This window comes from Hemitrygon akajei, chromosome 11 (assembly GCF_048418815.1).
Source record: "Hemitrygon akajei chromosome 11, sHemAka1.3, whole genome shotgun sequence".
Classification (NCBI taxonomy): domain Eukaryota; kingdom Metazoa; phylum Chordata; class Chondrichthyes; order Myliobatiformes; family Dasyatidae; genus Hemitrygon; species Hemitrygon akajei.
Genome location: NC_133134.1, coordinates 138,559,671 through 138,572,284, shown reverse-complemented (window position 1 = coordinate 138,572,284; position 12,614 = coordinate 138,559,671). Strand labels below are relative to the sequence as shown.

At 42.7% G+C, this 12,614-nt stretch overlaps 1 protein-coding gene across 4 annotated transcripts in view; it reads left to right on the top strand.

The window, feature by feature from the left end:
- ptgis (prostaglandin I2 (prostacyclin) synthase) overlaps window positions 1-12,614 on the top strand; it is a 173,578-nt gene that overhangs the window by 99,960 nt on the left and 61,004 nt on the right. The window contains exon 1 of one of the 4 annotated variants that reach the window (XM_073061776.1): window positions 12,091-12,474. The exons of the other annotated variants lie outside the window; for them this stretch is intronic. Coding sequence (XP_072917877.1) covers window positions 12,401-12,474 — 74 coding nt within the window. The 5' untranslated portion in view covers window positions 12,091-12,400. Of the gene's footprint in view, window positions 1-12,090; window positions 12,475-12,614 lie in introns of those variants that run through there. 4 annotated transcript variants of the gene reach the window in all.

The window sequence follows — 12,614 nt, the reverse complement described above, 5'->3', positions numbered from 1 at the left end:
GTGAATCTGTGGAATTCATTGCCGCAGATGTGAATGGAGGTAAAATCTTTGGGTAAACTTAAAGCGGATTGGTTCTTGACTAGTAAGAAGGCTGTCAAAGGTTACAGGGAGAAGGCAAGAGAGTGGGGTTGAGAGGGGTAATAAAGTCAGCTATAATAGAATGGTGAAGCTGAATTGATGGGCCGAAAAGCCCGATTCTGCTCCTATTCTTATGGTTTTATGGGAGGATAAAGAAAGTGCTTGATGTGGTGGCAGGGAGATGGTTGCTGAGGGTTGGAAAGAAATGTATAAACAGGAGAAAATCTGCAGAGGCTGGAAATCCAGAGCAACACACACAAGATGCTGGAGGAAATCTGCAGGTCAGGCAGCATCTATGGAAATGAATATACAGTTGATATTTCAGGCTTAGACCTTTCTTCAGGACTGAAAAGGAAGGGAGGAAGATGCCAGAAAAGAAAAGGTAGGCTAAGGGCAAGGAAGATGCCTAGAAGGTGATAGGTGGGTTGGAAAGATAAAGGGTTGCAGCAGAAGGAATCTGATTGGAGAGGAGACTGCAGCTTAGGAGATAGAGAAGGAGGAGGGTGGTAATAGGGAGATGAGAAAAGCTAAGAGGCCAGAGTGGGGAATAGTAAAAGAGGGGAGGGGGAGGGAAACATTTTTTAACAGAAGGAAAAACCAATATTCATACCATCAGATTGGAGGCTATCCGGATGGAATATAAGGTGTTGCACCTTCACGCTCAGCCCTAAGGCCATGGATCAACTTGTCTGAATAGGAAATTCCGGTTTTGGTCGATGGAGCGGAGGTGCTCTATAAAGTGGTCCTGCAACTTATGAAGGAGGCAGCATTGGGAGCATCAGACTAAGTAGACCACCCCAACAGATTTGCAGGTGAAGTGGTGCTGCCCTCACCTGCATCTCCTTCTTTTCCCCAACATCTGCAGTCACATCGTCTTCCCACTGCCTTTAGTTTATCTCTTGTCCTTGCCTAACACCCCGTGAGCCTTTGTGTCCAACTCATCATCATCCACAAATTCTGCCACCTCCAAAGGGATCCTACCACTAAACATAGCTTTAGCTCTCCCCACCCCAATTCCACTCCTCCCTGAGCCCCAGACAATAATCTCCACCTCACACCGATTCTCTTTGCTCTCCGCAGGGATTGCTCCCTCCGCAATTCCCATGTCCATTCGTCCCTCCCCACTAATCTCCCAGCCGGCATTTATCCCTGCAAGAGGACCAAGTGGTTGACCTGCCCATTCACCTCCTCTCTCACCTCCATTCAGGACCTCAAACAGTCCTTCCAGCCAATGCATCTGCAAATCTGCTGGAATCAGTTGTGCCTGGTGCTCCCGATTCGGTTTCCTCTACATTGCTCAGACCCGTGGTAATTTGTGGGACGGCTTTGTCGAACAGCTCCGTTCCATCCGCCAAAAGCAGAACTTCTCAGTAGCCAGACATTTTAATTCCGATTCCTCTTTTCATTCCAACACGTCGGTGCATGGCCTCCTTTTGTGCCAAGATGAGAACACTCCCAGTGTGGTAGAGCAACACTTCATATTCTGTCTGGGTAGCCTCCAACCTGATAGCATGAATATCAATATCAAAAAATATTCCCTCCCCCCTTCCCCCCCCCACTTTTTCTATTCCCTCTCTGGCCTCTTATCTCTTATCACCTATCTACCACCTCCCTCTGGCTCCCTTCCTCCTATGATCCACTCTTCTCTCCTATCAGATTCATTCTCTCCAACCCTATCTCTTTCCAAACAAACTGGCTTCATCTATCCCTTTCAAGCTATCCCCCTTCCTCTCCCCCAACATTTTAACTCTCGTGTCTTCCCCCCTTCCTTTCCGGTCCTGAAGAAAGGTCTCGGCCTGAAGTATCAACTGTTTATTCATTTCCAAAAATGCTGCCTGACCTCCTGAGATCCTTTAGCACTCTGCGTGTGTTGCTTGGGAACGGAATGTGTCTGCAAAGACCTGGAGGATCAGAATGAGAGAGAAAGGAATGGAAAAGGCATGAGTTGCCTGAAAATGGAAAACGCATTGAACATTATCACTTATTTTGCCTAGGTACTGTACAATCCCGCGATATGAGCGATGAGGCAAATGTGGGAGCAGCAGTCTACTACACAAGAGGCAGGGGATGTCTGATAGGTAGATTGTGAAGTGGTATATTCCTCCTGCCATTTAAAAAGGGCTTCTCTGTTCTCCTAAAGTGTGAACGTTTCTTAAAACCATCCAGAATATTCATTCTCCTTTTCAATCCTGAGTAACCTTGAGTCAGGATCTTCCAAGACTCAGTGGGTTGTTGCATTCCTTCACAGAAGATTCACAGCACACGCTTGAATCTTTTCCTTTGTTTGTCTGTTAACCAGTTGCTGTGAAACAACTCAAAAATGAATGTTTAATTCAGGAAGCTATGTAAATAACACGTCTTGCTAAGGAAAGCAGTCTGAATGTAACCACATCCTCATCTGGCCTGAGAAAAGACACTTATACTGGTTGGCTTAATTTGAAAGCTTTTGCGGTGTCAAGGGAATATTTAATGGTGATAGTATTTAACTCCATACTTGTCGTTGTAGTGCTTGTCGAGGCTTGCTCAGAGCATAGCAACGCTTCGCTGCTGTTTTGCATTCGGCCTCCCCTGAGATATTGGAGTTTCTAGTCAACTGACTTTGAAGACTAGTGGTATTCGTTTAATGTTTAGATGTAATTTTCAACTGCACTGTAGGCTTCATTTTCCTTTTGAGAGTTTTAGTTAATGGCCCTGTTTGGCCTATCATTTATTGTTTTATTTTCCTTTAACACTGTTCGTGTTAAAGTCTGTGAACTATCGACCTGCTTCAGTGTCTCTCACTCTGCACTTGGGTCATACCTGGTAACGGCAAGTCTCGACCAACAAAAATGGACCCAGCAGAGAGAAAGAGAGCAGTTGACCTTGGCCGTGAGATTCATTGGTCAAGTAGGAGACAAGCTATTGGCAATGGAATCTGTTCTCAGTGAAGTTATGGAGGCAATGAGGCAGGTAACCTCGTGCCAACAAGCCCAGTCTTACTTGGAGGAACAAGTATCATCCCTAGCCGCAACTGTTCAACAGCTCACCACAGACAATCGGACTCAGGTGCCTGCGATTTCCGCACTCACAGCCGCTGTCCACATACTTACTGTGAACAGCCAGCCTCAACTGACAGCCATTAATGTTCTCACCAGCTCAATTCAGCAGCTTCAGGCCGCCTCAGTCCCACTCCAGCATCTCGCAGATCCTCCTTTACTGCTGCCCCGATAATCTCTGCTACTAATGCTCCCACTCCCGTGCCTGGACCAGATCCGACTCCCATGATCGTTCAGGAACCGAGTACAGGTATCCCCCTCTTTTTGAAAGTCTGCTTTACGCAACTTCGCTTTTACAAAAGACCTACATTAGTACCTGTTTTCGCTAACTGAAAGAAATCAGAAGAGGATTTTCGCTTTTATGAAAAAAGGCGAAAAGCGAAACTAACGTTCAGCGTTTGTTTTGCAGCGAGCCGTTACTGTATAGAGGCAGTGCGCACCCCGAGCAGCCAGAGTGGTGCCACCAAACTCCTTCCCCAGGAACTACACTCAGCATCTCAACATCAAGCCGCCGTAGCTTTGAACTGTGTCTGTGAGCATCTGTGCTTTACCTCGATTTATTTTGTGCATCCATTAGCAAAATGCATCCTAAAGTATCAGAGAAGCCTAAGAGAGCTCGAAAGGGTGTTACGATTAGCGTAAAACTGGACATAATTAAGCGTTTCAATTGTGGTGAACAAAATAAAGACATTGTGCATGCGTTCAACTTGCATGTGTCCACCATTCGTACTATTTACACGCAGAGAGAAAGTATCTTGAAAGCTGCCAAAGTTACTGTTGGTTCTGCTAGTAGCAAGGTGGTCTCTAGTTGGCATCATTCCTGTTTTTACTATTTGTTAGTGTTATTTTAGGTTTTATGTGTTATTTGGTATGATTTTGGTAGGTTATTTTTTGGGTCTGGGAACGTTCAAAAATTTTTCCCATATAAATCAATGGTAATTCCTTCTTTGCTTTACGCCATTTCAGCTTACGAAAGGTTTCATAGGAATGCTCTACTTTCAGATAGCGGGAGAAACCTGTATTCCACCGCCAAACAGATATTCCGGTGATCCTGATGGTTGCAGGAATTTTATTACCCAATGCCAGCTGACATTCCAAGCCCAGCCTGGTCATTTTGGTGATGATGCATGAAAATTGACATACATGATCAATCTTCTTGACAAACCTCCACTCAGCCTGTTCAACGCATTAAGGGAGCAAGGATACCCTGCAGGCCCAGTCATTCCAGCATTTCATGGTGGAGTTAAGGAGGGTTTTTGTACTTTCAGTACGGGGTCAGGAGGCTGCCCTCCGACTCTTGGATTTGTGCCAAGACAGAGGAACAGTGAGAGCCTATGCAGTTAAATTCCATACCCTTGCAGTAGAGATGGGATGGAATGAGAGAACCGGAAATTGACACTGCGCTGCGTGGGACTGTTTGTAGTGGAAAAGGCTGTCAACAAGGTGTCCTATAGACTGCGTCTACCAGCATCACTGAAGATCCACCCAATAATCCATGTTTCCCAGAAGCTGGTTACTACCTCTCCCCTGGCCCCAGTCACCCCACCCCTCCCTCCTCCCCACCTGGTAGATGGTTCCCTTGTCTATACTGTGCGGCGCCTCCTGGCATCTCGCTGGGCACGTGGTAAGGTCCAGTACCTTGTGGACTGGGAAAGGTATGGCCCAGAAGAACGTACTTGGATCCTGACGAAGTACATCTTGGACAAGTCGCTGATCCGGGACTTCCAGCGGACACAGGTCTGTGACACCTCAGGGGCTGCACCTAGAGAGGGGGGCCCTGTCACAACCACTGATTCAGCTACGGCAATTGCACTTATGAATTTGAAGGTGTCAGCTAATTATTATTTAATGGTGATAGTATTTAACTCCATACTTGTCATTGTAGTACTTATTGAGACTTGGACAGTGCATAGCAACGCTTCGCTGCTGTTTTGCATTGAAGTCCCCTGAGATATTGGACTTTCAAGTCAATTGACTTTGAAGACTAGTGGTATTCATTTAACACTTAGATGTTCTTTTCAGCCGCAGTGTAGGCTTTGTTTTCCTTTTGAGAGTTTTAGTTAACGGCCCTGTTTGGCCAAGCGTTTATTGTTTTATTTTCCTTTAACACTGTTCGTATTAAAGTCTGTGAACTATCGACCTGCTTCAGTGTCTCTCACTCCGCACTTGGGCTATATCGAACCTGGTAACATCATATGCCTACATTCCCTACCTACTTGTATGTCTGTCTAGATGCCTCTTAAATTTCACTATCATACCTGCCACCACTTCTACCTCTGACAGTATGTTCAAGGTCTCTGTGCTTAAAAATTACCCTGCACATCTTTAAAATCACTCCCCTCCCAACTTTAAAGCTATTGTGTTTCAAAGGTTTCAAAGGCACATCTAATGTCAGAGAGATGTAAACAATATACATCCTGAAATATACTTTTTCTTCGCAACCATCCACAAAAACAGGAGTGTCCCAAAGAATGAATGACAGCTAAATGTTAGAACCCCAAAGTCCCCCCCAGCTCCCCCTCCCATGTGTAAACAACAGCAAAGCAATGATCCCCCCCACCAGCAAAACAGAGCATCAGCACCCACCACGGAGCACTCAAGTGTGCAGCAAAGCATCAAAAAAGACACAGACTTGCAGTACCCCAAAGACTACTCGTTCACCCGGTATTTGACCTACCACAGGCTCTCTCTCCCTAATAAGGGAAAAAGAGGTGTCTCCATTTTACAGTGAGAGAGCAGACATAACAAACAACTGGCTGGGTTACGATGTTAAAACTCCATTGCGTTGCTTTTCTCTGTGCCCAAAGAACTCGGATTACTGGGCACACAGCCAGAGATATTTTGTCTCCCATGACACATTGATTTCCTGCAGAGGCACCGACCTCGAGTCTGCCCGCCTCCAAGTGCCACAAAATCCTGAAACTCCAAAGACAAACTAATCTTCTAGGCTGCGTCCTTGGCATATCAAATAACAGCCAGTGGTGAGACCCCCAGAGTGGGTCCCATTCCCACAAAGAACTGAAGTCAATGTGTAACTCCAGGTCAGCATCTTCAAAAGAACATTGAAAGGGAAATATAGAGATATTAAAGATAGAAATAGAGCTGTTTCTGAAGATGCAAACAAAGGAGTCACTGTTAGGCGCTATTGTCTCTCCTAAGCATTGTGTATCCTCTAGTACTTGACATTTCTACTGGGAAATGATTCTGGTTACCAATGTTGTAGAAGACCATAAGATATAGGAGCAGAGTTAGGCCATTTGGCATGTTGAGTTTGCTCAGCCTTTTCATTATGGCAGATCCAATTTTCCTCTCAGCTCGAATCTCATGCCTTCTCCTCATATCCATTCATACCCTGACCAATCAGGAATCTATCAACTCCTGCCTTAAATATACCTAATGATTTGGTCTCCACACTGCCTGTGGCAAAGAATTCCAGAGATTCACCACTGTCTGGCTAACCCATGAGTCATTGAATCTTGTTCCTCCTGCCAGATGGGACTCTGACTCAGGAACCTGCCAACAAATTGTTGACCCTGGAGGGGGAGGTGGGTGGCTACCAGACTTTGTCCATGCTGGTTTGCTGGTCTGTGTCGCAGAGTGAATGCTTAAGATTCTGACCTGTCCTCTAATTACCCCACATCACTGTCCTAACCCATAACTCCCCTCGGTCCCCAAAACCATCTCTACAAACTCGGGAAAAAAAAGACACTAAACACGAACTAAAACTGAGCTGTGACTTGAACAGAGGACGTGGTTCAGCATCATCTTGAACCAAGAAGCATCTGGAACCTGGCAGGAACATTTGCTTACGCTGGATGACCAGCAATCTCAGAGACAGCAAAGTCAGCTTTTTTTTGAGTTGATAATTTTCCCACATCAGTCGTTGTTTGACTCAGTGTGCACCAATCCTGAAAACAGTCCAGAGATCACAGAATACTCTGTTGTGTAACTGCTCAGTGTGAACTTCAACAAGGACTATTAGATCTTTTTTCAGATCTTCGTGGTGCATGTACATTCCACAGAAGTAATCAACTCACATGGTGAGAGTGAGACATGTGTTCTGCATACTTCTGTTCTGTGCAATTGGAAACAACCACGCACAAAAGTGGCCATCAAGATGTCCTTGGAAACCTGTATATCACAACCTGATAGGTACAATTCATTCACTATCTTCAGGTGAAATGGAAGGCTTGTTGGATTATCAGAGTGGGAGCAGGGTGGTGGCAATTCTGACAGATCATCAGAACAGCCCATACATTGTGGATACTTTGAGGGTCCTGGTGATTATGAGTCAATAGTTCATCTGTGAGGTACAGACGAAGAAGAGTTGGCTCTGTAGAATCATGCAGCAAAACATACAGTTCAAGAGTCATTGAGTTATACAGCATGGAAATTGACCCTTCAGCCCAAATAGTCTATGACAACCAAGACATCCATCTAAACTAGTCCTATTTGTTTTCATTTGACCCATATCCCTCTAAAACTTTCCTATCTAGATACCTGCTTTAAATGTTATTAATGTCAACACGAGTGAATATGCAGATGCTGGAAATAAATAAAAAACACAAAATACTGGCAGAACTCACCAGGCCAGACAACATCTATGGGAGGAGGTAGATGAAGGGAGGAGGTTGATTCACTCCTGATGAAGGGTTTCGGCCCAAAACGTCGTCACTACCTCCTCCTGAGTTCTGCCAGCATTTTGTGTTTTTTAATGTTATTAATGTATTTGCTTGCAATGGACTGCATTCATCTGGTGCAACACACATAAAATACTGTAAGAACTTAACCGGTCAAGCAGCATCTATGGAAAGGAATAAAGAGTCACTAATTTTGTCCAAGACCCTTCATCAGGCAATCTGCATGATGAAGGGTCTCAACCCAAAACATCGACTCTTTATTCCTTTCCATGGATGACCTGCTGAGCTTCTCCAGCTCTTTGTGTGTGTTACTGTGGATTTCCACCATCTGCAGCATCTCTTTTGTTTATATACACAGCTTAAGCTGGATAATGACAGGTATCGGATGATATCTAGTGAGTTGGTGCACGTTATTCAAGAGAACAATGAAGTTCCTTGAAGTTCACCTTAATTATAATTTCCAGCTCTCTCAATGGTAACAGTCTGAGTGGGAAACTTGAGTAATGTGTTATGTACCCTTAGGGTTCATATTTTTTGTGGACAACCACTTTAAAACATTGGGAGAATGAGTCTGGCTTTTGGACACTATTTGTGCTGCTAATGAGAGAGAGAAGAAGAGGAGGGGGGAGGCACCCAGTGCGGATGTGAGAGAGAGAGAGAGACAAAGATTTAAAGTTATGGCTCCATGGATGATTATTTACTTTTGCTCCAAGGACACTTTGCCTGCTTCTGAGTTTCTTGCTGAGACAACAAGGTGGTGCCAGGTGATGGACATGGAGTTGATGGATGGCTGGTACCCCATCAGGAAAGATAAAAGCAAGTCTGCTGAGACACAAGCAGACACACCACGGGGCACTGAAAGAGCGTTGTGTACCCACAGGAAGGTGGGGGTTTGGAGGATCGATTGGGGGGGGGGGAATCGATCAGAGGCTGACAGTGTGTAAAGGCAGACCGGTGGGGGCTTGTGTGTGTGTCCACCCTCGCCTGGGTGACAGGCTCACCACTGAAGAACAGTCTGGCCTGGTATGGAGGGGTCACAGTTGGTGACCACAACAGGACAAGAAGACAACGGAAGGTTTGCCTGCTGCAGCTGCTCACCTCTCGCTCGCTCTCTCTCTCTCTCTCTCTCTCTCTCTCTCTCTCTCTCTCTCTCTCTCTCCAATGGTACAACAACAACTACCTCGACTTAAACTGAACTGAACTCTGCACCAGCTTAAGACTATTCATTTACCCCTAGACTTCGACAGAGTTTGATTTTGATTCCTATTCCTACACTTCTGTATATATCATTGCTAACCTGTTTTATATGTATATTTGCATTTTATAATACTGTATTACTTAGTTTACTAATAAACACTTTTAGTTACAGTGATACCAGACTCCAACGTATTATTCCATTTCTGCTGGTTTGATAACCCGGTCACGGGGTACGTGACAAATGTTATATTCATTATTGAATGACTCAGCATATCCACCTGCAAGGAATGCCAAGAAGATAATGGAATGCTACAAATGACAGCTGAGTGCAGATTTACCAACATGCGTGAACCAGTTTCCTGCAGGGGATATCAGCCAACTTGTTTCCTGCTTTCATCCACCACAATAAACCTCACTCCAACAGCCACTAGTACATCATTGCTGAACTGTCTGACGTCAGCTATCAACAACAAAAAAGATTTTTCTACAACACTTGGAAATCTCTAAGCTCCATTGTCCGGACTGTAATGGGACACCGTTAATGGAAAGTTCAATTTCTTGCAGATCCCCCTAAAGTTGAACACTAATCTGCTATTAAAATATGTAACTATTTGTTTGTTGTTGCTGAGTCAAGTCCCTATCTAAAACAGAATATTTCAATTATTGGGCTGCAGCAATTCAAATATGTCGCCTCCTTTCAAGAGCACTTGTTCATTAGTAATTAATCCTGCCCTTGCCAGATATACCCATATCACATAAGAATAAAAACTATAAGGCAAGGAGGGGTTAAAGCCTTCTGAAGCAATGTTTGGATTTCATTGTTCTCATTACTACATTAGGGAGTGCCGTACAATGCAGTCAACATGAATAAGATCATTATTTTTAATTTTGCAATCAAAAGAGATTAACACAGTGAGTTGTGCAGTCATTTAAGAACTGGATAAAGGAGAAGTGTTGCTTTGTGCTAATGATCATGTAAGCAAAACTCTTTGATAATAGCTTACGGTAACACACTCGAATAGCTGGAGAGACTTGGCAAGTCAGGCAGCACTTATGGAGAGGAGTAAAGAGTCGATATTGCAGGTGAAGACCTTTCACAAGGACTGGAAGGGGAAGGAGTACAAGGTGATAGATGATAAGTGAAGCCAGGTGAGGGTTAGGTAGGTGGGTGGACGAGGGGTTGATAATAACTTGCTCTGAAAGGCAGCTTGTAATAATGCAACTGTGGTTTGTCAATGTATGTACACGTTATAACCATGAACCTGCTGAAAAACAGCTTTATTAACTCAGCATACCTGCAATGCAGAAAACAAATTCTATTAAACAAGTACAGTATAAGTAATAGCAAGAATGAGAGGTGTAAATGGAAATGGCAGCCTCATTTCTAACTGTCCAATGAACTAATAGTAATATTTGCTAATTAATATTGCTGATTTGAATGTTAAGAAGTCTATAAATGTTCAATTGAAGGATTTTGTGATTTTCATCAAACTTCCTTTGAGCATCTGTAGGAGATGGCTTTTAGTGGGAATGGGTTGGTAATTAAAGTGGCAATTGACCGGTAGGGTGACATTTATTGATTGAATTGAGCACTTCAAAATGCAGATAGCTATCTACATTTAGCCTCAGCAATATTGAGGAGGAGACGTGAGGAAATTGTAATAAGGTCACTTAAACCACTGACCCCTCACAATAAACCTGAGAGAAATAAATATTTAGGCAGCTGTTAAAATCTTCTGAACCTTACAGTATTCATAAACTCACACGGATGTTAATAAAATGAAACTATTAAATATATTCAATCTTTTTAGGGTCTCACCTAGCTAATGCCTATCTTGGCACCCCACAGCCCTAACATTTCATAAGAGCTGCCTTTGCATTCGGTTGGACCTGCCTGATATTCATGATGGAGTCACTGTGCCAAAATGGAGTTGAAAAAACACAGACTGCAACTTCTACGTGATCTCATTCACACAGGAGTCATGGATTGCCAAATGTAAAGCAAAACCGCATCAGCAATGATGTAAGAAAACTGCTGAAATTTCCCCAGGATATTACACTGTCCACTTACCAACTGCCTCAGTTCTGAATGAGCCTGGAAATGAATTACTTTGACTGTTCTTTTAATTACTATTACTGTTCTTTGAAATAAATTGGAGCCTTATATTAGGTTTTAAATGAAGGTAGGCCTCTGTATGTTACCCCCTGTTTATAGTTATTGAATGGGTCATAAATGAAATGTACTTTCTGCCATTTCAAATATATTGACCCAAGTTTCTTTGCACCTGTGGTTGCAACTCTTCTGACAGTTTGCAGTCACCAGATGCATATTTTTCAGCTACAGCTTCCTAAATGTGGCCAACTCCAATATGGTGGTTGTTAGCTGCACCTACTGGTCGCAAGTGGCAGTTCATGGGAGGGTCTGAATAAGCTCCATCTCGAAGTTTATGCACTTGTTAAAATATTCAGACACTAAATTTTTTCTGACTAACATTCACAAATTTTCAAAACTATTGAAAGTTAATGATACCAGTATAAAAATGTGCTTTTAAAATCTAAGTAATTCCAATTTAATATCACTAGAAAGTACTTCCACTGCATTTAAGTACATTTAAGCTAACACAATTAATTAGAAGAATGTTATCTGAATACTCCCTCACGGCTATTTTTCTGGAATGAATTAATAGTGTTAGTATACCAGTACTAGATACTAAAGTACCAAGGATATGCATCTTGTCTGTGCTTCACTGCTCAAAGCTTACTCAACTTAGTAAAAGCAGATACACCTATAAAAATATATTAATACTTATTGACTAACAAATTATGGTATTAAACTGGCTGCTCCCTGATTAGTGAAATCAGGCACACACAAATAAAATACTTCTGTCTGTGCACAAATGCTACAAATTTAAATGATATACCCCATAATTCTAACCTTATTTTTTTCATTTGCTGATATTAACAAACAGTGATTGATAACATTATACTACTTTGCTTCATGTTATAATTAATATGATTCTTGAAATAGAATTGCAGAATCTCTGGTTGATTCATAATGATTTCTAGAGGCAACAAAATATAATTATTTGTCTTATTTCTAAACCACCTAGTGTTCATTTATGCTGTTACTTTAAAGAGGTTTCTAATGTTGTTGGCTAAATTTTGTCTTGGATCTTAGAAGAGCTTCATACTCAACAGGACCACTGAAAAAGGGGTGGGCCCCAGAAGTGGAAAGATGCCAGCCCTGATTTAGAAATTCAAGAATCCAATTATAAAACGTCTGGTTGTGTACCATGCCTTCCTTTGACAGAAAGTCACAAGACGAGTCAGACCTGTTGATATGAATGTTTAGAATTAAACGAGTTACCAGACCGTGGCTTAGCTCATTCCACCCAGAGCACAGTTACCATTGGCACTGAGTTATTGAAGGAAACATTTCTGGATCAAAACATGCAGTGGTTTATTTTGTTTTGCATTGCAGTTGTTCTGTTGATTATTCTCTATTACATTCGGAGAAGAAAAAGGTAAGACAAGTAACTTTAAATTCATGCTTTTATTCCTTTATCTCTGAGAAATAAGTAAATGCTTGCATCGGAATGTACATTCCTGTGGACTTTAAAGATTTGTCATTGCATATTTCAACAATGATTTCTTTTGTAAGCTC